The sequence below is a fragment of the Charadrius vociferus genome, unplaced genomic scaffold (genome assembly GCF_000708025.1).
Source record: "Charadrius vociferus isolate BGI_N301 unplaced genomic scaffold, ASM70802v2 scaffold455, whole genome shotgun sequence".
NCBI lineage: Eukaryota > Metazoa > Chordata > Aves > Charadriiformes > Charadriidae > Charadrius > Charadrius vociferus.
Genome location: NW_009648550.1, coordinates 5,459,935 through 5,487,616, shown reverse-complemented (window position 1 = coordinate 5,487,616; position 27,682 = coordinate 5,459,935). Strand labels below are relative to the sequence as shown.

The 27,682-nt window shown below is 43.6% G+C and overlaps 1 protein-coding gene across 2 annotated transcripts; it reads left to right on the top strand.

The window, feature by feature from the left end:
- The first annotated feature begins 363 nt into the window (after positions 1-363).
- On the top strand, positions 364-26,531 carry HAO1 (hydroxyacid oxidase (glycolate oxidase) 1). 2 transcript variants are annotated; one of them, XM_009886030.1, is made up of 8 exons: positions 364-504; positions 8,608-8,759; positions 17,743-17,998; positions 21,477-21,652; positions 22,597-22,688; positions 25,577-25,735; positions 26,001-26,070; positions 26,461-26,531. In XM_009886030.1, the coding sequence occupies exons 1-8, from the start codon at positions 368-370 to the stop codon at positions 26,529-26,531; spliced, it is 1,113 nt and encodes a 370-aa protein (XP_009884332.1). In that variant the 5' UTR covers positions 364-367. The 2 variants fall into 2 exon arrangements, 1 of the variants encoding a protein (XP_009884332.1); XR_717901.1 differs by having other exon boundaries at positions 368-504; positions 22,597-22,714.
- Positions 26,532-27,682: the final 1,151 nt, after the last annotated feature.

Here is a 27,682-nt window from a genome sequence, read left to right as displayed (position 1 = left end):
TCTTTCTTGTTACAGTCTCCTGGATGGTTTGGATGATAAAGGCATACAGGGGGAGGGTACATTCCTCTTATTGCAGATTTAAGCCATTTAAGAAATAGATAGGTGCACCTATCTATTTCTTTCCTTGCTGATTCATTTTCTTTCTTTTTGCCATGTGTTATTCCATTATGTTCTAGGTTGGCCTTGACCTCATGAAATAAAGTGTGGTGCTGAAGTCCGGTATGACACAAGAAGCTGGTGTATTTTTCTTTTGGTACATAGGTAAGTTGAATCCTGATGAGGTCCTGTATTAATGATTTACAGACAAAAATACAGACCTTAAAAGAGAGGGAAGTAGGAATAAACTAGCCCCGTGAGATCTGCAAACATGTCTGGAAAACCAGTTTGCATTGCTGATTTTGAAGAGTATGCTAAAAAATTTCTCCCCAAATCAGTGTATGATTATTACCGATCCGGAGCAGATGACCAGGAAACACTAGCAGATAACGTAGCAGCATTTTCAAGGTAGGAGAAGGATTTAAGGCTGAGGTGGGGGGTGTGAATTCTGCTTTATTAGTAGATGTGGTGCAATATTAGATTTCTCTGTGTGAACAAAATTCTTTTTTTTTCTGAAACTTTTTTGGTTTTTATCAAAATGACTCTCAAGTAATTACTTTTCAGAACAACTGTCTCTCCCCTTTCACTCCTCCACCTAACACTTTCTGTCAAAAAGCAGTCCCTAAAATCCATTAGCATCTTTTTAGCTTTACCTGCATTTTATTTCTTTTGTTAACATAAATTCTCTAAAGAGTCCTTTGGCTCCAATATTTAGTCAGCTGATGAAACTGTAATTTCTATGTGTTGGGCTATAATGCAGGCAAGGGATTCTTGTGGTGGGGTTGTACCTTTTAGCTCCTGTGTCTTTTTGCCTTTTGCCTGTTCCTCCTAAACTGAATCAGTTCTGCAGCCCGCCCTGGTGAGTGCTTGTACAGCATCGCTAGATGAGAGCTGCATAGCCCAGCAAAAAAGGAGTTGTGTATGCTCGCGTGAGCGAGCCGTGAAAGCCGAGCGGTGCTCGAGGGGTCTCCAGCAGAAGTTCGCCACTTCCCTGGGAAATATTGTAAATGATGGGAACTATTATAAGCCAGTTTTGACTTAGGCTGCCTCCAGGAATTGTTGTCAAAACTTGAAATCAGGACACCCTAAAGCACAAGGTCAACACAATGTAAGGCAGCGTTTGCTGTCAGATTCAGTGGAAGAGCATCAAAACTTAGGTCAAATCAGTTGGTTCCTCAGGCCCTGAATCTCCGCTGCTGCTCTGCCCCCAGAGTGTCAGCCCAAGCGCTGCAGAGGAAAGGCGGCAGCCAGAGGCTGATCACCTCAGCCCGGCTGAGCCCAGTGGAACTGCTCGAGCAGCTGATCTCTTCCCTTCGGGTGCTGTGTTGGTGCAGACGTTTAACCCCACTGCACTTGTCTTTGCTAATCTCTAAAGGCTTTGTCTTAAATACCTCTCAGTCTAACAAACCAAAACAAGATTTTTCCTATTTGTCTTTAGTCTTTCTCCCTCCCCGCTTTGCTTTTCTGCTGTAGAGCAGCAACCCTACTCACTGCTCCTGTTGACTTTCCGTAGGCTATGAGCAATTCAGCTGGAAATCCCTTGCAGCTTTAGTAAGGCTCTATGAAACTCAGTAGTAATTAATTTAAGGGGATCTCAATGGCCAGATCTCAGAAGTCAGGTCAGAACCCTAATTTTAGGGACACCTACAGGAAAGCTTTAGAATGTCAGGAGAAGAAAAATAACCTCCATTGTGATCACTTATTCCAGACCTCTTAGTTCTATGTGGAATCCCACATCGCAGACTGGAAATCCCCTTGTGCTTGGTGCTGTTCAAACACAAGCCAGAGGGATTGTTCCAGCTCCAAGAAGTAAATCGGAGCAGTAGGGGATGGAGTAGTGCTCACCACCACCACCCCCCCCGCCTTTTTTTTTTTGTTTTGTGGTAATGCTTCCAGATGCTGTGATGTTATTTGCCCTAATAAAACCAAAATGAGATGTTAAGAAAAGGACATTCAAAGGAAGTGCTCAGAGGCAATGAACTGTAGAAGTAGTGAACTTTTTACTGCTAACCGCTAGAGCTCATCATGATTAAACAAAGGTGGGATCTAATCTGCCCAGAGACAGGCTAACAAAAAACTGGGTATGTCCCCTTGCTGTTTTGGTATTAGCGGAGTGAGCTGTGAGTGGTGAGATAAGAGCAGCTCTGCTCTGAAGTTATCTCCCACTGCAGGGGCAGATTCCTCTGATGATAAGACCCCCTCACATGGGGCTGGTCATCTGTGGGGTTTGGGCTCACCTCCTCTTTCCTGGCATCTTTTATCGTCTCTTCGATAAGAGCCTCCGGTTTCAGGCCTTTAAACTGCAGAGCCTGCAGGCAACCTGGAACTGAAGGAGATATTAATTAGCAGTGCCTTGAACAGCCTGAGACATTAAAAAATAATAAAAAAAAAAAAGGTAAATTAAATTCGCTGGTGTGGGTAAAAGGCCCTCGATGCTGTGTTTCTGCTCCTCAGCAGTGAAGGTATGAAGGGGATGGAAGCTGTGTTTCTGTCTTTGCTCCCTCTCCCTTTGTATATTTGTCTTAAAGAAAACAAGATTTAATTTCCACAGTAGCTTTAGGCCATTTAAACATCTTCCAAAAAGGCAGTAAATAAAATCTAAAAGACCTGACAAATTGAGTTTATTAAATCATCAAACAAAAAAGAACTTGACAGCCAGAGAGAGAGAGGTCACGGGGCAGAAATGCTAAAGTTAAAGCTTTGCTTGTTACTTTTGCATCACTCTATATCTACATCTCTTTCTGGGTGACCACCAAAGCACTGAAAAGTGCGGTGATGTGCTGACGGTCACCCGGCAGATCAGTGGGAGAGCTGGAGTTGGAGCCTGAGACCCTCCTCCCCTGCTGAGACCTGTGGTCCCCTCCTTTCTGATCAATGCAGTGCCAGCACAGCTCTTCCTGCAAGGATGGATGTTACAGCTGATGCCGTCTGTTGGGGCTTACCACCTTCCCCTCTATGAAGTGGAAAGGATGCAAGGCTGGAGCGTGGATAAAGTGATTTACAGCTTCGTGGACAAATGTGCTCTTTTATCTGTCCATAATGAGAGGCAGATAATAGTAAAGGTGGTCAGAGTTAGAAATAGCCTTTATGTAGCACTGAAAACCCAAAGTTAAATCATTCTCAACATTTCCAGTGCCTTCCTGTACCTGTCTATTTGCAAACTGAAATATTTCCATTAAGCAGCACGCGCTGACTGCCTGCAGCCAGGTGGACCTTCCTCTCTGCAAAGGTGACCCACTTTAATGGGCCATTGAAGCTTTGTGGGGGCACACTGGGCACAGGGCTCCGTGGGCTCCATCTCGATAGCTACAGTGGGTCCCACTTGTTGCTGCTGAGGGCAACAGGTGGTGGTGAATTCTTATTTTCTTAGCCTGTGGGATGCTGCCATTAACAGTTCATTAGGCCGCGTTTGCAATGGTTTCCTGGCAACACAGCGAGAAAAGGTAGAAACCTGCTACAAAGACTTCACAATAATTTGGTTTATAAGATCTGTTTGACACAAGCAACATTAAAAAAATTTTTTTTTTTTCTTTCTTGGATGCTGTTGGGAGAAGGATGGCCGAACTGCTCCTTGCTCCAACTCTCACTCACTCCTGTGTGTCTCTGAGCATGTTACTGGTCTTTATCCCTGTTCCTAAGTGCAGCTTGTGGGTAAATATAAAGTAAGGTGGACTTTACACTCCCGAGCCACAAAGATCACAATGTCATATGACTTTTCGAGAGAAACAAGTATGTTCAACTTCATTTCCCACAGCCAGAGAACTCCCATTGGGTTCTGCTGTCCAAAGCTTCGCTGTTTTGGGACACAGGATTCAGCCTGATTAAAAACCTTTATAGTTTATTTAAATATTTATAGATATATGTATAAATGTTTATGTTTAAATGGAAAAGGAGAAGGCATGGAACTGAAGCAGAAGCATGAATTGTTAGCCCATATCTTTGTGGTGCAAGATCATTCGCGTGAGGGAGACTGCTAGGACAGTTTGTAGCTGGAAAAAAAATCAGTGTTGGGCTTATCTGCGAGCTCTTTATTTTTTTGGCAACTGAATGGTTGCATTTATGGAGAAATAAATAGATTATTATTTAGAACTGACCTAGCAAATGAATGGTACCTTCGGTAGTTTCTGGAATACCTTTGGAATGACCCATGCAATTTTTGGAGCAGTGCAATCCATACCCATTAGATCATAAACTGAATGTCCTGGCCTTTTGATGGCACATTAGCCTGAATCAGATACCAGAATATAAAATGTCTCCAAAAGCCCAGTGTTTAAGATGAGGTTAACACCGGGTACATACAGTAAGTCTCTTCTAGTTTCCAGTTCTTCTGGGATTGAGGGAAGAACTGGAGCTCACGTACCAACATCAGCGTGTTCTTGCTAAGGCCAGATAATTATTTTTTATTCATAGCTTTCAAATGGCATGGAGGTGGCACTGGCGTAAGCGAGGCATTAAGCCAGAGAAGATGATTTGGGACGTCAGAGCGTATGTTACTCCCTATGGCGTCTGACTGCGTTCACCTTGCATTTGCTCCGCATCCCGAAACACCGTGTGTTCTTCCAGCACTGGGCCATCTCCCGACTAAATTCACTCTCAAGTTGTCAGGGACCCAAGGGGACTGAATGGAGAAATAGATTTTATGACAAGGTCAGGACGCCTTTAGCGTGATGGCATTGAAGAAATCAATCTGAAATATCCCCTTTTGGCATTTTAATGAAGGAGGATGTCTGTGTGTGTAGGAATGCGTTTCTGTTAATCTGTGGTGACACGTTCTGCCGCTGACTCCCCGGCGGCCTCTGCAGAAGATGCATTTTGTTTTGTCATGTACAAGGAACAACAGTCACTTGTTTATCAGTGACAGCATCGATGCGTATTTTTCTGCAGATGTACCGTTGTCTTGTAGCTAGGTATTGAGGGTGTTAAAATGACCGAGTACACAAATAATTTAAATATTGGTTAAAAAAAGCAAGGCTGAGAATGTGCTTGGGGTCAAACAAGCATGTGAAGTTGTAGGTGGGAGAAAAGGAAAGGAATGCTTGCAATAATAAGGTGGTTACGTTTCTGCGATGTCTTTCACCTCGGATTCGCAGAGTGCTGTGAAGAGAGTCATCGTGGGGATAGCAAGACACCCTGGGAGAGAAAATCAATTTTCCTCAGGCGAAAGCAGCTGTTGCTTAGCCTCGCACAGCACCAGCACCTGCCCCTTGGGATGGGAAGTGCAGCTGTAGGGGAGATTAAGGCAACAAAGTGGGTTGGGGTTGGGATGGAGACTGCCTGAACGGTGTGTCCTTGCCCAAGCGCACTGCTTGCAATGCAGCACAGGGGGTTTATTTAGCATGAACTTGGAAGGGAAACAAGAAGAGCTGCTTCAAAATGTGGTGCAGTTTGAAAGTTTCAGCGTTTCTCACAGCTGAAAATGAGTGGGGAAAGCAGTGAGTGCTTCCCTCCTGCCCAACTGCCAGATAATTGACATTCTGTAGTTTTTGAACATAGAGGGAAAAGGGGAAAAAAAAAAAAAAAGGCGCTAATCCCCCCTCCTTTCCTTTCATGCTTCTTTCAAAACAGCGTTTAGCTGAAGTTGCCTAAATCTGGAGTGGGAATCTTCCAGCTGGGAAGAAAGGTGCACTCACTTGCAATTGCTGATCGTAGCATGCGAGTGTGGACTTGCCTGGAAAAAAAAAAATGTGGCTGATGAGGAGAAGATGAATGAAAAAAAACCAAATACAAGGTTTTCACAAAACATCCAGGAAATCTTTTCACTCAAAGACTTGGAGGAAGCAGGTGGTGTGTGGCAGCCTAATGAACGTACACTCTGGTTAGAGGGAAATCTGCTCTTGGGTTTTGCTTGTTGTTGTTAAGGGTTTGTCCAGAAAATGCCTCACTTGAAGCATCCAGCAAACTCACAGCTGAAATCACCCCTGTTTCGAAAGCAAGATCAGGTTTTATTTAGAGAGTACAATAATAAGGTAGTGATCCCTTCTGGTGATTTTTTTTTTTTGTGGCACCCAGTAAATACTCAGTTATAAGTATTAACTTAATGTTAGTCTAGAGGGTGCAACCTGATAAGGTGTAAGGGGAAGAGAAGCCACAGAAGACACTGGAAGAGACATCTACTTGTCAAGTCTGGGGCTAATGAGCCCAAGGACCCCAAAAAGCTCATAGATGGAGTAATTTGATAGTACATAAAGGTGAGTGGGAAGGAGGCTGTTTGAAACAGCATCTTTTTTCTTCCATACGTGATTGGGAGGATTTTAGCTGTTTCTGTTTCTTTTCCCAGCTAAAAGCACTACAGAAATGTTGGTACTTCTGGACTGACCCTCCTGCATGTGCTTTGAGATGGCAGTGGTTTGCATCAGGTAAAAATCTGACAGGTCCGGGACAGCAGAGAAAGTGGTAGGCTGGGAAAGAGGGAGATACTTCACATCCTTATGCTTTTGAGTTTGACCATAAAAATGAGCAAGGTTATTAGAGGATTTTTGTTTTCTTTGTATTTGCTGGGAAAAGATGTCTCAGAGCTGGGAGAAAGCCTTTGGAATGAGGCTTAGGAAGAAAGGGGGAGAAAAAAGTCATGTTTTCTTTGTCCCACCCTCAGCCCATCCTCCCCTGAAAAATAACAAACTGATACAATAGCCTGAAAACAAGTCTGAGGAGACATACTTGCAGTGTGTGTCTTGGCATCGAACAATACAGCCGACTCCCACAACTACATGTCTCTTTCCAACCATCATAACCATCTTTCTCCTCCCTGGGGAGCACTTCCTGGAGAGCTGGCACAGCCCGTGCTCCCCCGTGCTCTCGGGCTTCAGAAATTTGGGTGTTATCCTGGCTCTATCCCAGGCTTCTTATGGAAATGTCTCTTGATCTTTCTATAAAAAATGAAGAGATTATGTCTCCTTTTTTTTTTTTTCCCCCCCCTAATTTGTCAGCTTAGTATGCAAGCTCATGCTGACTGCTCCTCGCTGTTGGAGCATAGTCTGAGGGTAACAGTGGCTCTCGTTGCCATCTCCTTGCCAGTAATAATAGTATCAGCCTCAGGCTTTCTAGCGCTGAGCAGGTAGTTGGGAGTTCAGCAGTACTCGAGCTTAAGCTTTTAACGATTTTCTGTAATTAAAAGTCAATAGCCATTATTTAGAAGTGCAGAGTCCTTTCAGAGGGAGGGATGCCTTAGTGAGAGGTGGATGCGTACCCTGGTACCGCCTGGCCCAGCGCACATCTGTGTGGAGAGGTAGCCCCTGCTATTGCACACCCTCTTGTGGCTTGTCCTAACAGCGGCTGCGCTGCAACATCCCCTGGATGGTGAGAAAAAGTCCAATTTCACAGGTACCCCCAGGAATGCAACACTACTAAGATAAGTTTGGATACTGCGGTGTTGTCTAGTTGCCCCCATCATAAAGAGGGATTGCGATAGTATTGCGCTGCTGTTAGGGGGATGAGGGGGGGGGAAGATAAATTTCTGTGTGTGCAAGCATGTGATGTTCAGCCTGACTGCAATAAATTGTAATTTCAGATTAAGCGTGGTTTAGTTTGCCAGCTTCCATTTGTACCTGAGCTGCAGACTCCAGTGGAGAATAAAGCCCAGCTCTGGGCTGACGTGGTCTCTGGCAGACACGTTTAAGGCAAAGCAAGGTCGGGAATGGTTGAGCAGATGCTGGGCCACATCATTCAAGGACTAGATCATAATTTGCCCTATTGGGAAAGCAGTTGTGCTACTCGGTCTTTTCCTGCAGCAAATTACAGTGTCTGTGTTTGGTCTTTTCCTGGAAGTCTGGGGTCCCTGCGGCGCGATGGGCTGTCCCTGGGGCTGCGGCTGCAGTCCCTGGGACTACATGTTGCACAGCAGCTGGGGACTGCCAGGGACAGGACCTCTCCAAGGAAAGCGCCTCAGTCTCTGCCAGCAGAGATGCGGTGCAGTGGATTGCCACCGTCCCAGAGCTGAGGAAAGCCCGGGCAGCCATCCTGCCCACCCACTTCCCACGGGAAGAAGTGTGGCAGCTCGTTTCTGTGCAGTCTCATTTCAGAGTCCTATAGCACAGGGATGGGGAGGGCTGAGCATGTTGGTCAGGCTAGTTTTATCTCCTTTGACTCCCTAGTCCATAGGAGAAATAACCAAGGGCGGGGGTGGGGAGGCTGATGGCTTCTCCTGTTCCTATACACCTTCGGTGATCCAGTTCTGCCCCAATGCTTTTTGGGAGGCTGAGACTCACCACAAACCTTATTATTTTGCAGCTCCTGTCTCTTCTTTCAAAAGATACCAGCCGATAATGTTCAAAAGCGCTTTGCCTCTTTCACCATCCATGGCCTTCAGTCCCTCCTTGCCTGCTCCCTCCTGGCTCTGTGCGTTTTGTGGGTCCTGCTGCAGCTCTGGGTCACGCAATGAGGTTTTGCTCCAGCCCCAACACAGCTTTCACCATGTTTCTCCTGACAGCAGGAAAAAATGCTCTTGGCCCTTAGGAACTGTAAATAACCCCGATGATGCAGGCTTTTTATTCTCTTTATTTGTCTGTGTGTCAGATGGAAGCTGTACCCCCGGGTGCTCAGGGACGTGTCAGTAATGGACCTGTCAACTTCCATCTTGGGGCAGAGAATCAGCATGCCAGTCTGTGTTGGAGCAACCGCTATGCAGCGCATGGCTCACGCTGATGGAGAGACGGCTACTGCTAAAGGTAAACCGTACAAAGTCCCCCCCACACTGAGTTAGAGAGGAACAGAGTAATACTGTGCCTGCTAGTTGTGAAGCCCGGGTTGGTCTCTTGCTCCAGATGCTGTGGCCAGGAAGGGTTTGGGTTGCTGCTCGGAGTAATCGGGTTGGGTTTCTTTTGGTTTTGTTTTTTACTTTTTTCCTTTGCCTGTTTTGTATGGGGGTTCTCCCTTGCCATGAAACAGGGATGAAAAATGCAGTATGTGAGAGGGGAATCGTTTGTAACGAACACAAAACTGAAAACTACGTCTATCTATACATCTTTCTATACGCTCTATAAATACAACTATATAGATATTGTCATGGCAACATTCTTCCTGTTACAGAACTGTGACAGAAATTCAGGAGCTTTTGCTTGTCTGTGAAAAATAGTTTGAAGAGAGCTCCTTGAGAGCATCCCAGGGAGCCAGCGAGATAAGGGTCCCTCTGGGATAGATGCTGCACAAAGATGTTGCCAGCACGGAGGCTGCAGCCTGAAAGGCTGCAAGAAATGAGACATCAGCCAGAATTCAGATGTGAAATGGGTTCTTACTCCTTTAACCCGAGCTGCAGGATGACACAAAATCAGAGAAAGGTGCCTGTTGCATACAAACAGTATTGTCCTGTGTGTTTCAGTGCTTTAACATTAAATGAAAAAGGACACAAAACATAAATAGGCAATATTTAAAAAAAAATAAAATCAAAATGATCCTGCACATGATTGAGCTATTCATCTAACAGTGTTTCCATGACCAAGGCAGCAAATGCTGGTGTGAAGTCAGTCTAATTATATGCCCTGCAGTGGGAGCTGCTCTCAAGTCTTGTTAAAAAGCCACATCACTGCAATGTGCACCGTGATGGGCTGCAGCACAACTCCAGCAGCAATCTCTTGTAAAAGCAGCTTTCCCTGCTTTTATAGTATGTTTGGGGATACGTTTTTCTCCTTCCCAAGAGATTCATTAGGAAGTCAAAGATTTTATGCCTATTGTATGTGCCAGCACGTTCCACACGATGGAGCTCCAATACCTTGAATGGGATTACGAAGCGGCGTCCAGTGGGATGCCTTGGTGCGGTCCTGTCCTTTGGCAGCTCTTGAGGATTATTTCTGGCCCAGGTTGTGCTGGGAGGAAACTCTGGAGCATTATACTGTTAAGTTCAAACATATTAATGCAATGTTAAGAAACACGCAAAATTCAGGATGTTTCTTCACAAAAATTCCCACTGATACTATGGCCTGGCACGTTTTAAGGCATAAATCTCTAACAGCATGTAGAGTTGAGTGGTACAATGAGGCAGACTACCAGGGCTGAGTTACGGTTGTGGTACATAACTTTTAATTTTGGAATTTCCTGACTTATTTTGTGCTTACATTTTCAAACTTTAACTTATGATTATTGCATTTAATGCTCTTAGGTTTTCAAGCTAGGAGAGCTTGGTGTTCTGGCAACGGTTTCAATGTGCAGTCAAAGAAACATATCCATGGGAGTTGGTAAATTTTTCATCGCTTTCAAAGGAGAGCATAATTAAAATCGCACCCTCTGTATTGTATTAGTGTTTCTTGTAGAAAAAAATAAGGCTTCGGTTTTGTGCTCTGTTAGAGGTGGAGTGGGATGTTCAGTGCCAAGCTTTTCCTTTGACCTTATAAGATGGCAGGGATTAGCTGTAAAGTACGTGTTTGGCTTAAAGGTTCCCTTAAATTTGGGACATTCAGCATCAGGGGGGTTTGCTACATCCTGCTCCTTTTTAAATTCTGCATCATCTCTGAAATACAAAAGAACAGATCGTTCGTTGCTTTAAATCGGCTTTTGCTTCAGCCACACCAGTTTATGCAAGCCAGGCAAGTCTGATCCATAGCTTTGTGGCTGTTGCAAAGCCTGGCATGCTTTGTAAGCTTCACTTTTGGCTCAGGTGTGTAGGAAGCGATGTACGTGGTGGTGTTTCGCTCTTGTGACAGCCTTTGAAAAGCGTGGTGTCGCCTGCATCTTGCCTGTTCGCAGCCAGGGAAGCTGGTGTTGTGTGCCCCGGCTCGTGTTGGGGGCCACGGCAGCTGCCCAAGAGAGCACCCACAGCGCGTGTGCTCAGCAGGTGCCTCACAGAATTTCAGAGTTGGAAGGGACCTCTAGAGATCATCTAGCCCAACTCCCCTGCTAAAGCAGGATTGCCCAGAGCACATTACTCAGGACTGCATCCAGGCGGGTTTTGAAGATCTCCAGAGAAGGGGACTCCGCAAGCTCCCTGGGCAGCCTGTGCCACTGCTCTGTCACCCGAACTGTAAAGAAGTTGCCTCAAGCAACACATCTGCCTCGTTGGGATTAAACCCTGAGAGACAATCTTGGGTCCGCACTGTCCTTCCCTGCAGAGCAGGGTGGTGCAGGCAGCAATCACTACTCCTTCCCCTGCCTCTCTGTGTTTTGAGAACGATGCCTGATTGGCCCAGGGAGTTCTGTTATGTGACAGCATTTTGCTTTGAACTGCTCCACTCTTCCAGCGGGTTTGCCTGCAGGTTGCAGTGTAGACGTCCTCTCTAGGGATAAGGGCATGTCATGGTGTGTCTCATTAGGTAAAACTCCCTGCCCTCACAACCCCTTGCTTTGGGGATTGTCAGGGTTTTGGGAGCTGCTGCTCCTCGAGGGATGGATGCTCTCCTGCAGTGACCAAGCTGGTGGAGAGGAGCATGCGTCGTACGCAAGATAAGGCAAAGTCTGTCCAGCTTGCCTTAGAGACACCTTCATTGACAATTCTGTTTCATTAGTAAAGGATCTTTTTAGGGAAAAACATTCAGTTGTCATTTTAAAAGTTCTTGGTGATGGGCAATCCAACACATCCAATTCCACTCCGAGCAGTGTAAACTGTGATCGTGGTCAGAACTTGCACAATTTCAAATCCAGATGTTGCGTTTTGCTATACTTCTATCAGTTAACCTTTAAAAATAAAGGGGGTGGGGTGGGGTGAAGATAGACCATGTAGGCTGTAATAAGGTTAGTCCTCAGTTTTCTTTGACATGTCTAAATGGACCTGGAGTCCTTCCTTGTAGAGAATGCTCTCTTGTCCTTGAAATGATTTCAGGCAGTTGTTCCAGTTTTTCCAGGCCTTTCTTCAAGTATATTCCCTAGTATTTTAGTTGTAGTTCATCAGTGTATGTGGCAATTTTCCAAATAATGGATTTTCTGTTCAGTAGAAACTGAAAAATTGGGAGGAAAATTGTTTTGGATTATCTGAAATGTTTAATTTGATCCAAACCACGATGTTTTATTTCATTTTCCTACTAGCTAATGCTTTTAGCCACAGTTGTTTTGAAACAAAAGCGTTAGCTCAGAAAAAAACATTTCCATTTTGAAAATATCAACGCATGACATTTTGACTTTGGTGAATTTGTCTTGTCCTTCCCACTCCAATTTCAACCTCTTTAACTAAAAATATTTGCCAAATTTGATGAATAATCTTAGCCACCATTAAAGAGCAAAGGGCTATTTTCAAAACATTTTTCAACAGAAATTTTCTGATTCTACATGATGTTTTTTCACTTGTCCATCAGAAGATACGCTATTCCTCTATACAGAGACATTCGTTTGCCATCCTGACTTCATGCTGTGCTTGCAAACCAGTGTGATCCCAGTATCACCCCCCTGAAAGTGTTGGAATACTTGTGCTTCTGTAAATAGAACCCACCTCCAAGCACACCAAAACAAAATCTTGTGCACCATCCAGCTGCTGTGCAGGAAATAGCAACTTTTTGAAACCTTAATTGATTGTAAACAGATACGTAGCATTATTTTATTGAGATTTCTGTTCTGTTTTGATTGCTGCTAATTACATAATGCTCTCTTACTGACCTTACACTCTTGTGTTTTAGCCCAGAAAGGGGTATTGCAATACCTGACTTCTCTCAGACTTGCTGAAAATCAGGCTCAACAGCCTGACTGTTTTCTTGGCCAGATTTCTTGATAACTTTGAATGCTAGTTGCTCAGGTCTGATGATTTTATGTTTACCCTCTGCAATTGCTCTCAAACATCTTTCTGAGTTACTGCTGACGCAAGAAGGGTTTCACCACCACCTGTGATGTGACTACACCATTTACTTTGCCAAATAGAGAATAGGAATATTGACTGAAAATCTACCCTTTTTAGTTGAGTTGCTGGCAGCTCTATCATTTCCACTAGAGACGGAGCAGCACCTTTGTTCCTTCAGCTCTTAACAGACTTCTACTGTGCTTTTTGTTTGCTTTGACGCCGCCGAGCATCTGAATTCACGTTCCTTGTGCTCATCGGACATGACCGTGACCGGAGGGATTTTGCAATCTGTTGCTTTTTGTGCTCAACCACAGTGAAAATAGCAGGACTTTCTACCCATCTTTCACCTATTTCCTATGCATTGTTCCAAAAAAAAAAAAAAAGATAATTTTGAGGTATGGCTGCTCCCCAGTCATTGAGAGGTCAATATTCATATGGGACAACATGGCCTGAACTGACCTGGCCCTGACTCCCCCCAGAGACCAGCATGGCCAGGGGACTTTCTGCTGCAAGTGTACGCAGGCTGTCTAGCATGACAGCCCTCCTAGACCAGCTAGATCCATTTTGGCCACGCGTATTTTTCCCTGCTGCCTCCAGCCTTCCTGCACAGCTGACAAAATGTGTTGTGTCAACAAAACTATGGTAGGCACAACTCGCACGCACTGTTTTGTAAGGGGTAAGTGAGGTAAGGGTGGGCAGGGGATTTCTCAGCCAAGTGTGTTTCGTCAAGAGAGTAATGTTAAGTACTTTAAACAACTCTGTTGTAAACATCTCATCTGGAGGTGCAGCTCCAAGAAACACAGCTACCTCTCTTGAGAAATACCACCGTGACAAAAGGACATCACATTGATCCCAAGTAATGTCCTCTGTCCCCCTAACTTGAGGACAGTGGATTCACTGGTGGATTCAGGGAAGAATGACCACAGCAGGGCAGTTTGCCTGCCATGCTTCGGAGGTGCCCCTAAAAGGGAAATGATGGGAATTTGCACAGCTAGAGAAAAATAGCAAGTTCCCATTCCCATACAAGGTAGCCGTGAAAAACATGCAAGCTTAAACTGGGCTCTTCTCCAGTGTCCTCCCCTGGAGTATGTTGCCTCTGGGTTGCCCATACCCTTCCCAAACTGCTTAATGAAGTGATGTCCCATTGGAGGGGAGAAGGAGACCCTGAGGTTTCAGGTTGAAAAAAGGGCTAAAAAATGTTATCAGTCTCTTCTCCTGCAAACTTCCCAAGTGGGTCCTGTTCCATGGTCAGCCTTGATTTATGCGGAATACTTCAGTTGAGTTCCCCAAGAAGGAGGAAAGCCCCATTTTATCGAGGTGTTTGTTCCCTGGTGAGAAGGTATGTCCTTGCTCATGGCTCCCCTGGGCTCAGCACAGGCGGGGAGCAGCGGGGCTGCGAAACCTGCGCCCGCTCAAGGCAGCCGTGGAGCAAAGGCTGGGAAGCTCCCCTTTCCCAAGCACCCCACCAATTCTAGCTGCGTTTGGCCCTGAAACAAGGTTGAGTACCAATAACTCAAAGCTTTATCGTCCTGATATTGAAAACTTCCCCAGCCTCCTGTGCGTGGCTAACGCCGTGCTCTCTGTGCTGTCATTGACCTCAATGGGAGGCTGCAGTGTGTACAAAGGTAAACGTATGCGTTGGGTAGTGCTTGGGATTAAAAGAAGACCCGGGGGGTGAGGAGGGGGAAGCCTAAACGCAATCTGAAATGGCATGAGGAAAGGCTGGTTTACAAAAATCTGATGTTTAAACTCTGGCAAATGTCACATATTGCTGCAAGAGCATCCTGTGGGAATATGGATCCAGTAGTACTGATTTGTAATAATAAATAGAGGTATTTGCAGCATCCCAAAATTGAAGTGTAAAATATCGTTGGAGGAAATGAATTGCTTCTGTTTTCTTCAACTGCAGCTAAATGTGCAAGAAGTGGGAGTATATTTTTAGCAAAACCTGATTTGAGATAGAAAATAAATAAATAAAAAGAACCTGGCAACACTTCAGGACTATGTATCATATGTTTTTGAGAGTCTAGAAAATTTTCAAAATAAGCTTTAAAATGATCAAGATAAAGCGCAGATCAACCAAAACTGGAACTTGGAATCTCTAAAACTTTGAAAAATTTTGTATGTGTGAACTTTTGAATTTGACTGTGCAGATCTAAAATAAGTGTGTTTAGCTGGTGCTTTACCAGAGAGTCGTTAACTTTACAGGACAGATAAGAGGAATTTTGTAAGTATGCTTTCATGAAAATGTCATAACTCCATTTGGCATAGTAGAAGTCTGATCGAAGCAAACTGCTTAAATCTAATCCTAAATAAGATGAAAGCGTTTTTTTCTTTATTGCTACACAGGCAGATAAGTTGAAAGGATATTGTGGTATTTTGTGTTTAAAACCTTCTCTCCACCAATATATTTTATTGTGCAATTTCTATTTTAATTTTTGCTTTCGCAACTATTCTTGAGTCCGTAGGGCTGTAGAGGTAGACTTGAGACTAAAAGTAAGAATGGAAACAAATGGATACCTAAAGGCAGGTTGAACCGTAACGTGTACATTTTTCCCTTATCTGATCTGAGGGTTTTGCAGTTGCAGGGTTAGCAACCCACCCTCTCATTCGTGAACTCCGATTTGACACAGGAGCGCAGATCCCTTGTTTCTCAGCACCACTTAACGGACTTGGCTTGGCAAAACACTTAGTATGGGATTTGCGATAACCCACCACAGGTGATTTTAACAGGCCTTTAGGCATTCAGTATGCATGGGTTCTTCAGAAGAAACTCATTTCTAGGTACTTAATCTGTGAGAAGGAACTATTGTCAGTAATTTTAAGGGGAGGAATGAAGTGGCTACAATGTAGAGAACTTGGGGTCATTGCTACTGTATTTCCAGTGATTGAAAGCTGCCCTGGTGGCCCTGGGAAGGTGTAACCAATTTGTTTGAATAAGCTGTTTGTAAGTTTCCACTCTGAGACTTGTAATCCTGATTTAATAAAATGTCATCATAAAGACCAATTTTTTAATCCTCAATGGGCAGGAGATGACGTTTTGAAACAGAGGTGAATTTACATTAAAAATACGCATACTGCAGCAGACCAAGAAAAATAAGGCTTTATATAATATTTTTGGGGTTTGCAGTGTGTTTTCCTTTATTTTGCATCAAGTGACAGATTATCCCTAACAGAATAAGTGAAAGATTTATAAAAATATAATTCTATGAGGTTAGCTGGTTTGTAGTGCAGCCTGGGTTGGAAATCGCCCCGGGGAGGCAGCCAGCACAAACCCTCCAGCTGCTTCATCCCGTCTGGGATTGTTCGATGACATTTAACCTCGGGGCTACCCACCCCTCGGGAGTGATTTCACTCCACAGCTTTTTGAAGGTAGAGGAGGAGAGGCCAAAACACATTGGGCATGAGCACCCATGCTTTTGGCCTCAGTGAAGACTTTGGAGACCACTTGTCTGTTGTACCAGCTCATCTTTGGCAGCAGCACTAAGGAGAAGGACTTGGGGGTGTTGGTGGATGAGAAGCTCAACATGAGCCAGCAATGTGCGCTCGCAGCCCAGAAAGCCGACCACAGTCTGGACGCATCAAAAGCAGTGTGGCCAGCAGGTCAAGGGAGGGGATTCTGCCCCTCTACTCCGCTCTCATGAGACCCCACCTGGAGTACTGTGTCCAGCTTTGGGGCCCTCAAGATGAAAAGGACATGGACCTGTTGGAGTGAGTCCAAAGGAGGACGATGAAGATGATCAGAGGGCTGGAGCACCTCTCCTATGAAGACAAGCTGAGAGACTTGAGGTGGTACAGCCCGGAGAAGAGAAGGCTCCAGGCAGACCTTATAGCAGCCTTCTAGTACCTAAAGGGGGCCTACAGGAAAGATGGGGAAGGACTCTTTATAAGGAGTGTAGTGATACGATGATGGGTAACTATTTTAAATTAAGAGAAGATTTAGATTGGCTATTAGGATGAAATTCTTTACTGTGAGGGTGGTGAGACACTGGAACAGGTTGCCCAGAGAAGCTCTGGCTGCCCCATCCCTGGAGGTGTTCAAGGCCAGGTTGGATGGGGCTTTGAGCAAGTGGGAGGAGTCCCTGCTCATGGAAAGGGGTTGGACCTAGATGATCTTTAAGGTCCCTTCCAACTCTAACCATTCTGTGATTCTATGATCTTTGTATTTTCTTTTGGGGTATTTTGGGTGGGGACTGCTGCCTGGGATGTGCTTTTCCCACTCTCAGTGAGATTGGAACTACTTTTTATTGGCAGAACTGTCAAGCTTTATGTGTGGAATCACACAATGGATGTGGGGTTCCTCTCCTTCAGGCCACAAGACAGGCAGCGAAAGTGTTGAAGCAAAGAACAGTGGAGCTTCCCCCGTGAGTCTTTCAATGAGGTTGTCAGCGGGACTGTGTCCTTCCGTTTTTACTATGCTCCTCAATACTGTGTAGGGATGACAACAGGCATTTGCTAGAAGAGCACTTCAAGAAACATAGGTTTAATGCTAGTGAACATTTTGGGGGTGGGAGAAAGGCAAAATGCCATGACTGAAATGCTCAAGGGAGAGCGTGTGGCAGTGGTGAGGAGGACTGATGAGCAGTGTTGGGAGTGACAGACCCAAAACACCAGTCTGCAGCAATGTGGCAGTGTACAAAAAGTAGGAAGCCTTAAATGCATTTTTTTTTTTTTGATCATTTAAAACTGTGCGCATGTGTATGTCCTTAAACATATATGCCAAAAATTCTGATGAGTGGTAGCCAGAGAATAAGCCAGAGAGCTCTCTCAGCAGCCCACCACTGTTAGTAACTGCTAACTATTAATGTCGCGTTCCCTGGAAGGCTGAAAATGTGTTAATGTTGAGGAAAGGTAGTGTGAAATTACATGCACCAACACACTCTCACAAGCCAAGTGCTCCTGTTTAGAGGACCCTCTGTGTTTTGGATAGTCTTGAATATAACTTTGTGTTTCTCCAGCCTGCCATGCAATGGGGACAGGGATGATGCTGAGCTCCTGGGCCACTTCTTCCATTGAAGAGGTGGCTGAAGCTGCTCCAGCTGGTCTTCACTGGCTGCAGCTTTACGTGTACAAGGACCGGGAGGTTACCAAATCCCTCGTGAAGCGTGCGGAGAGGGCAGGCTACAAAGGAATCTTCGTGACAGTGGACACGCCGTTCCTTGGCAGGCGCATTGACGATGTGCGCAACAAGTTCCAGCTTCCTCCCCACCTCAGGTAGGTGCCCACTGGTGAGATGTGGGATGGGCACATGGCAGTGCCATGGTCACCGTGATCTGCTGTGGGGAAAATTTGTCTCTGGCACAAGGAATTTCTTCCAGGTGCCACCTGCCACACTGGGCAAAAAGACCAGGGAATGGAGCACATATCTCTCGCTGTGCTTGGGCTATGATCTGCTTTGGGTCAAAACTAAGCTTGTGGTCTGCAGACTGTAAAAGTCACTGTGCGCCAGGCAACACGAGGCTGCAGACTGATGAAGTTAGAGTGATGGGGCCCTTCTTTGTGCATCCATCAATACATTCTTGGATATCTTCAAAATTCAGCTGGACACAGCCCTGCGTGTCCTGCTCTGACTTTGAACTTGGATTCAGCTGCAGAGTTGGCTGTGCTCTGAATGGGGGCCTGGACTAAGTGGACCAAATGTCCCTTCCAACTGATGTTATGGTCCCTTCTAACTTATGTTATCCTATGACACCGCACTGGCTCCAGGGCCACGTTGCTACCATCCACGAAGCCCCTTTCCCAGCAACTTCAATTCTTCTTTTAGTCAAATACAGAAACACATGGGGATCAGCCTTTCTAAATTCTCCATGAGGACAATTTCCTCCCCCATGTGTGGTTTGGGACATTTTCTGTATCCCAGAAGAATTTGTGGCCTCATGATTGACTTCAGCACTAATTCTAATTCCTCTACCCTGCAGGGTCTATACAGCATTTAATTTTAACAGCGTTATCCAGTGGTGTTGTAAGGGCACGGATCTCACTAGCCTTCTGTAAATATAAATTAGTAGACTGTAGAGACCACCCTGATAAGCATATGCTGGAATGCTGGCATAGTGTTAGCAATGTATTTAGTGGATGGGATATCCAGGACTTGGGTTTGCAAAATGGTGCTAAAAATCTTGTGAGAAACTTGCAAGTAGGTCTTGGTAGTGACCGCAGTCTGCCACGGCATGTGTTAAGACTACTGTTTGCTCTTATTCAGAGCCTGCAATTGAACACAAAAATGGAAAGAAAAACAAAAAAAAAAAAAGGATAGCTGAATGTATTTAGAAGCAGATTTAACTATGATTTGAGTTCTGGGTGAAAGCTAGTTTGGAATATTATCAATGGATATGAAGTGTTTTTCCTGTGTCTCCTAAGGCTGTTGTGTTATGTTGTGCTATGTACATACAATATGGAACTTGTATATAGCGAGAAATATAGTATCACACCACGTCTGTCGTCTTTTTCATAATATTCAAATTGAAAGTAAGCCATGGGACTCTGCAATGAATCTGATCCTTCACTTCACAGATAAAAAAACCTCCAGAGCTCGGGATGTCGAATCTCCCCCATACGCTTGTACTTGAAGTTAATAGATGATATGATGAAGGTTGACACTGCAACCTTAACTCTGCCTATGATTTCTGTATTAAAGTACAATCTTAGAGGAAAGCACCATAAAACAGAAAATCCCTAACAAATCTAACATTAGAGTATGCCCTATATAGTAATCCTGCTATAGATTTGTGATTAACAAAACATTAATGTTACACACTGTCATTTTGCCTTAAAAAAAAAATAAAAATCTTTAAATAGCTTGGGGGGGGGGGCAGTATAATTTTAAGGCCTGGGATTAAAGAGGTTTTGAATATGCGTCAAATAACCCCAAAATATTTGAGGAAAGCAATACAGCATTTCACTTTGACCCCACCTGACTGAACCGTAACCAGGTTTCGTTTGAGTGAACCATGTGAAATAATATGAAGTTGGAGTAATCTTTAAAGGTTCAAATTAATCACTTCAGATTTCAGAACGACCCTCGGACAGTGTTTTGTTGCAGAGTTGGCGGTGAAACTCCCCTAGCGCAGGGCTCTGCTCAGTTATGGGATAACTTTTTCTTGGCTTCAGTTTTTCAACAAAGTTTCAAAGCAACAACAAGGTGCCATTGTGCTCAGAAACGTATGTAAGGCAACATTCATTCAAGTGTTGATCTGCATTCCACAGGCCAAGAAAAACAACAGTTATTTATATAATCTTATCCATGGTTCTGTTTTTCTCTGGGTACCCCACCCTCCACAAACCAACAGCTGGAAAGCTGGATCTTGCTGGGAGCCTGCTCCTTTCTCATTTTCTTCGGGGCCTGGAGCTCAACAGAAAAGCCATGTGAAATGCTACTTGTTGCAGGCATGAAATCAGCAGTGAAACTAGCCAGTTTCCATACAAAACCACTGTTCATTTCCCAAAATGTGGAATATTAGTATAAAATAGGGCAATGTGGAATGACACACAGTTTCTGAAGAACAGAGTGATCAGTCGCATGTGGGACATGGGTTTCCTTCCTGGTACTGGTGTTGCCGATGGTGGTTTAATGCTTGTGAGCGCTCAGGGGCTGGTTCAGTTTTCTAATGCAAGCACAGCCTGAATTTCTCTATTTGCCCTCCTTTCCTCTTCTCCTGCTTTGTCTAGTAAGGCTGTGAACGCTTTGATGCAGGTGCTTTTGTTTATCATTCAGTTTCTAGAACTGGTGAGGTTGATTTGGTGCTAATGAGCAAATAACAGCTGATGTTTTCATAAGAACTTGATTTTTTTCCCACCTACAATTTACAAGGAAACATGCAAAAAAGACACAAGGTGAACTGGTTGGATGTTGGTCTTGTTGGACAGATGAAAATTATTAATTCAGGCTGAATGCTGCAAGGCTTCATGTAGATCCATCTAACTCATGGACCTTAACAAAATTTCCCTTCTTCCTTCTCCCCTCTCACCTACCCAATCCCCTATTCCATCCACTAGCTGAATTCCCTGGATTTTGAAAAAAAAAACCAAAACAAACAAACCCAAAACAAAAACCACCCCAAAAACTAAAATCAAATTTGCTGTGTGAAAGCTAAGGGGCTCTTTTGTTGGTATGTAGAGGTGCACCTCTTGACTCCAGTTGCTCCTGGGTCATGTTAAGCAAGACTGATGTTCTCTTCTCACACCCAGCCTGTACTACAGGGTCTTAACTTCCCACAGCCTCTGATGCGTTTATCCTCACAGTGCTCCTGGCAGATACCGTTGTTCCTATTTTATGGTGGGAAGCTGAGGCAAAAGGAGTGGCTAAGTGTCGTGCCTGAAGTCACACAGGCTGGAATGTCAATGGAAGGACATATGCTGGAGCCCAAATTAGTGCTCTCACTGCTGGGTTCTCCTGACTGTGGATTTGATGCTGAACCTTTAGATTTTGGACTTTATCCTGTCACTTTTGAAAGCACTAGGATTGTTGCCTTGGGCCAGAGAAACTTGCACCAACATTATCAAATGTTTTGCCAGCCAAAGCTTTTGACTTACTAAGGGTTGTGATCTGACATGCTGGGATAGGCTTTTTCACTCCTGCTCTGCAGTACAGCAAAGGTTGAACGCAGGTACATTGAATGCTGGCATTAGGGACTGATTCACGCCTACAGTGAATCTTTCTCAGACTCTTTTTCTATGTCTTTTGTTGTTTTAGATTAAAAAACTTTTCAAGCAACGACCTGGCATTCTCCTCAGGGAAAGACTTCGGAGACAATAGTGGACTGGCTGTGTACGTAGCTGAGGCGATTGATGAAAGCGTCAATTGGGAGGATATCAAATGGCTTCGAGGGCTGACCTCGCTGCCTATCGTCGCGAAAGGAATCCTCAGGGGTGTGTAGCTCTGTTGCTTCCCATGGGGGAGGTGAAGCATCCCTTCTCACGGAGGCACCGGGGAAGGAAAAGTGCTCGTGTTGGGGAAATTTCTGTAGAATTGCATTACTTTTTAATGGCGAGCATCTGCTCTGTTGAGATGGAATATGGTGGGATCCATGTTCATATTTCTGTGCTGTGCCAAAGCAGAGCCAAAAACAATCAAAGGGGAAAAATCCTTCTCTTCCTCACGTGTGGTTGGGAACCCAGGGACCAAGCCACTCAAAGAAGCAGCTCCTTAAATAAGTACTTGGAGCTGTCAGATGGTTTGTGTGTCTGTGCTACAGGGTTTACCTTGATGCTCAGTAGGTAGGGACTGGAGCCGCTGGTCGCTAAACTAGTCAGCTGGTCGGCTGGCATGGCATCAGTTACAGCTGAAATCAGATGTGGCCAGGAACATTGAACCTGCTCTGTACATTGTGCCTGTAAACTTGAACTCTGATCCAAGTTGTATACCATGTAAAGGAAAGCTGGATTTTTCTTTCTGTCAAAAGGGCACTGAGCACAGTGAAGTGGTTTCATTAAGTATAGATTATTACTATAATGTTGATAATTTTGGCTTGGATAAAATAATTAAGGAAAATAATTTCTTAGTGATGAGTTGTGAGGCATAGTAGAGAAAATAAAGGCTAGCAACCAAAGTGGCTACTAATCCAAAGAGGTAAAATGATCTGCTCCAACATTTCAAATTATTTTTCTGGTCTTACTGCTTATAGATAAAACTATTTTCTGTGTTGAGACAGTGCTTTGGCAGGATGAAGCCCTAAGGTGACTTTGCATAAATTGGCGATGTTTTTTTTTAGTGATGCCAAAATTTCTCTCATCATGGTGTCAATGAGCTCCTAGTTAAGGAAGGGCATATCTTATTTGTTTGGTTGTTGTTGTTTTTTTTTTTTTTTTTCTAGCTGATGATGCTAAAGAAGCTGTGAAGATCGGGGTAAATGGTATCCTGGTGTCAAATCATGGAGCTCGACAGCTTGATGGGGTCCCTGCAACTGTAAGTACTGGTGCCATTATGCAGCCGTAGCGTCTGGTTCTCTCCACCTTTTGGCTTCTTGTTTGCCTTATCTGAACACACAGCAGATGGAGGAAAAACCTGTAAATACGCTTCTTATATGCCTTAACTCACGAGCAGTAATCTCTCTCCACTTTTTTATGTATGTCACATCGTGCTCTGAGTTAGACACAGCTTCCCCTTGGTCAGAACAAACAAAAAAAAAGCCAGAGGAGGGTTTTCATGTGGCTGTTTTTTTCAAGCTACCTGGGCACCCTGTCCTTGGCTGCAGCACTCTGCATGGAAATCCAGAAGACCAATTTCAGATAGGATATTATTGTCAGTTAAATTTTTAGAAATTGGGAAGTCTTTAAGAAATTTTTTCCAGTCTCCTCTTTTACTTCTCCTTTCTCATCCTTTTTTGAAAATCCACCGTTGCCTTTTGCAGTTCACTGAAGGTTTTACTAGAGTTGTTTTTCCCTTTTAATATTCTTCAGAGACTTCTGAAAAATTACAGAGTTACAGAATAGCTAAAGGCAGAATGAAACTCTCTCTTTTTCTCCTTTCAAACATTTTCACCTTTGGAAAAGGTACAGAGTGGTTAAATAACAGTTTTTTCCTTTTTCCTTATCCTTGTCGTGCTACCCTGTGCCTTTTCCAAAGGTGAAAAGGGATTTGAGAAATTCTCAACTGGCAAAAAAGAAAGAAGTAAAGGAAAATGAAAAAGTATGTGTTCAGGCTGAAGGAAAACCCCCAAAATTCCAGTCATCACTCATCTTGCTTCATTTGGTGTGGGAAAGCTGCGCAACTAAAAAGAGAATGAAAGGGAGGAGAATCAAAGGCCAGCTGTGACTGTTGCAATAATTCTAATGTGTCCTTGATGAAAAACCTCCTGTTTTCCATGATGATTTTCTGAAGGGAGAGGGGGACAGGTAAGCCCTTTTTCACTGTGGACTGTTTTGCACGTGAAGTCTTATCTGCTTGGCTGTCCCCCTCCCCTGGAACACCTCTGCTCTCTGCTCTTCCTCAGGGGCAGCTGAGGATTTCCCCAGCTGATTTCCTTCACCTGCTGATTTTCAAAAGTATTCACATGGACCCATTGATCTCCTGGTTGTGTTGGCTGGTTCTTCGCCAGCCAAAATGGCATTGGGGAGCCAAATGCCAGCGCAAATGGTTTTCTAAATGGTTAATGAAGTTGAGGTATTGTCCTCTGAGATGCTCTTGCCTGTCTCCAGGTACTCATTTTGAGAAATGAGAAAGCTGAAGAAATATGAATTAATTTTTTGCCAACTCCAGCAGAACAGAAATTAAACTTGCAAACTTCTTGTGATGAGTTATTCCTTTGCAATACCACAGTGCAGAGAAGGCACTATTAAAGCTGATGCGTTCAGTGGATTTCATTGTACAAAGAATGTATTTCACAATGCAGTTTTCGTAATGTAAATATCTGTGTAAGATCATGCTAAATCTTTCTGTTTTAGAAACATAATAATTTGCTGTAATTTCATGGGTTTTCAGAATGTGAGCTGAACCCAAACTGGTTAATATTTCTAGTGTCTAGTTACAGATTGAGGAAATCTATGTTTTAATTATGGTTTGCATCATACTTTAGTTATTATAGCACTTTATTGTTGGTACAGTTTCTCAGGATGTAGAAAGCGGTCTCTGTGTATGGAAAAAGATCCAAAATATGTTTGGCAAGAGAGCAAAACCAAAGGGAGGGGAAGAAATCACAGCAAGTGCCAAACTTCAAGAAAATTTTAATCCAAATCTAAAAACAAACTGCACTTTCAAGTTTTTTCCCCCATCTCCTAGTAATTTTTTATCCATTAGAAAGGAAATGAATTACATCCGTGTTTGAAAGACATGAATTTGTGTGCCTTTTGTCTTACTACCACACACTGTTTCCAGTCTCCTTAGTACTTGGCTTCTAGTTTTGTGTCTTTCCTGATTTTCATGAATAGGAACTATTTAGGCATTACAGGAATGGTTGCCATGTAATTAATGCTTGAGGCTTGAATTCAGGAGGCTCATCTCTTCATCGGGACCTCTTGCATGGTGTGGACATGTTACTTAACTCCCTGTTTCCTTACTTGTAACTTGGAAACAGTAAAAATCCTTTTCCCCCTTATCTTCATCATTGGTATAGGGGATATGTACAGCTTAGTGAAAGTAACATACATGTGCATCAAAAGAAAGCATTTCCCACCCTGCTCAAAGCTCAGAGGAAAGCTAATTTTTTTTTTTTTTAATGTGAAGAAGTTTGCAATTATTCCTGTAATCAAGATGCATTTTCAAAAGGAAAAAAATCTATTCATTAAAATTTTTCAGCCAACTCTGTGTTCCTTGGGGCACATCTTTCTCTTACTCTGTGTCTATAGGTACAATGCTTGCCTTTGGGCTCCTGGATTCTAGCTGGCCTTTAGTATAAATGAATAATAAATTGTAACAAGAAAGTGAAGGTGATTATTTAAAAAGTGACAGTGATTCAATTTCATCCCCAAACTAGTGAACATTGGAAAATCACTTGATCCCTAGTGAGCAAGGAAAGGCCTCCTCTGGGCTTCCTGTTTCTTATATTCTTCTGAAGTATCTGATACTGGCTTGTGTCGGATACTTGTCGTGGGACCAGATGGCCATTTTGTGTGACCCTGCTGATTCTCATTCTATTTATGTGACTCTCCAAATAAATTTGACCTTTGTATATATCTGCTAACATGCTAAGGCACTGCTGTTTTTCAATACAAAGCTGTGTTATTTGTGCCTACAGTTAGGCATGCAATTGCTCATTTAGCATCTTTAAAGCTTGGATCCTGTATATAAGAAATCATTCAAAAAATAAATAGGGTTATGGAAGCATACAAGTTGTATTCCTGGTTTCACTCTTTTAGATTGATGTCTTGCCTGAAATCGTTGAGGCTGTGGAGGGGAAGGTGGAGGTGTTCCTAGATGGCGGTGTAAGAAAAGGCACAGACGTTCTCAAAGCACTAGCTCTTGGTGCCAAAGCTGTATTCATCGGAAGACCTCTCATTTGGGGCTTGGTTTATCAAGTAAGTTAGAAAAAGCTCAACTTTGTTTTTAGATACCTAGACTCACTGTTTAGGCTTAATGTATGCATGTGTGTATATCTGTGCACATAGGGGTGTGTGTGATGGTGTCTGTGTGTATCCAGACCATCTAATCTAAAATTTGCTATGACAAGTACTCAAGAGTTTTGGTTGTGCATAAAACTTTGTTGGCACACATATATGTCTGTATCTACACACATGAGCTATATGTACGTATAACAGTACATATTTTCTCCTAATCTCCAAGGGTGAAGAAGGAGCAAAAGAAGTTCTCCAGATGCTGAAGGAAGAGTTCCGCCTAGCAATGGCACTGACAGGTGAGACATCAACGTTTCCTCTTGGTAATAACCACCTCTGTTTTGTGTTTCCTCATAGCTGTCATTTGCCCTGGGCAAGATGCTGTGGTAACCTACAGAAGGGAGATGAAAATGTTTGCAATATAAACAGATTGGGCTATGGAGAGACAGGAAAACGACTTGTCATTATCCCTGTCTGATAGATGAGGAACTGAATAGATTAAGTAAAACCAAGTAAAAATGCTTTTCACAAGGACAGTAATAAATCTGTAGAAAATAGTGGCAAATCCTGGGTCCCTAAGGAGTGGGTTTCATCTGACAGGATGTAGATTTCTATGGGATAGAAAAAGAAAAGGTTTAGAGTGAGATAGAAAAGCAGGGCTTTCAACTGATATGTAACTTCTCCTCCAGGGTGTCAGAGAGTAGAAGAAATTGGCAGAACACTGATACGAAGACATCAAGTATTGTTTTCCAAGATTTAGGTCTGAAGACTATTGCCTCATGTGTTGTCCATTGTACAGAAAGCATGCTACCAGACAAAAAGCATCTGCATTCACTCTTTCAGCCTCATCCTGCAATCCTGACGGAGAAGGGGTGGTCTGTAGGAGATCACTTGTTGAAGAAAGTACTTGAAGCAAATTTTACAGGTGTTCCCATATTCTCCTGGGCTCTTAAGGAAAGCTGCTCTATGGGGAGATGTGATTAAAGATGGGCCTTTACACAAGACCAGCATAGAAACTTAGAGGTGTTTTGCAACAAACGCTGATATTAATTTACATGCCTGGAAGTAACTTGGCTGTTAAAATGAAACCATAAACAGAAATGTTTTGATAGCAAACAGCTATTAAAATGCAGAAATTTAAAATGTAAGAGATACGCCTTGCTCACTGTTTAGAGAAACTATACTGTAGATCGTAGAGATTAAGTCTTGCTTTCTTATGAACGCAGTGTCATTTCTCTAGCGACTATGTGCTATTACTTTTTAAGCACGTGGGCTTGTAGCGTGCAGGCTGTAGGCACTCAGAGGACTCTTAGTTGTAAAGAACTGAACAGCAAAGCGAAATGGGGGAAATTCTGCTGTTTAAGTGACACAAACCCCCTTGCAATCAGACAACAGTTATGTATGTGCGTCACGTATAGGTCAGATTCTTGTCTGGTGCAAATCCTTGTAGGCCTATTGCCTTCACCAAACTGTGCCAACTGCACCCAGCTGGAGCCCTGAGTCACATTTTTCACCTGGATTCATTTGCTGACAGTGGCAAGTGAAGGCTGATGCTACCTGGGAGAGTTTGTAGGATTTGCTGCCATGTGCAAAAGAGAAACTTGAATAGATGAGGTATTAACCCATGACTTCGGAAGATCCTAGTGGTTCTATTCAGTTTCTATGCACACCCTTCAGGCAGATAAATCCTAGTGTTATTCACTCTGCTTATGATGAGCATAGAGAGACGTGCAAGATCTGCTCCTCTATTCTCTAAACAATCCAAATACACACTGAATTCAGGAGAATTTTGCAACTGTAAAGAACATAGGAATAGCTTTGTACTGCCAAGTGACCTTTCCCAAAGTGAGCAGGCAAAGGAGGTTACTACTCCTCTCATCTTGGGTAAAACTAAGGGTGGTTCTTCACCTA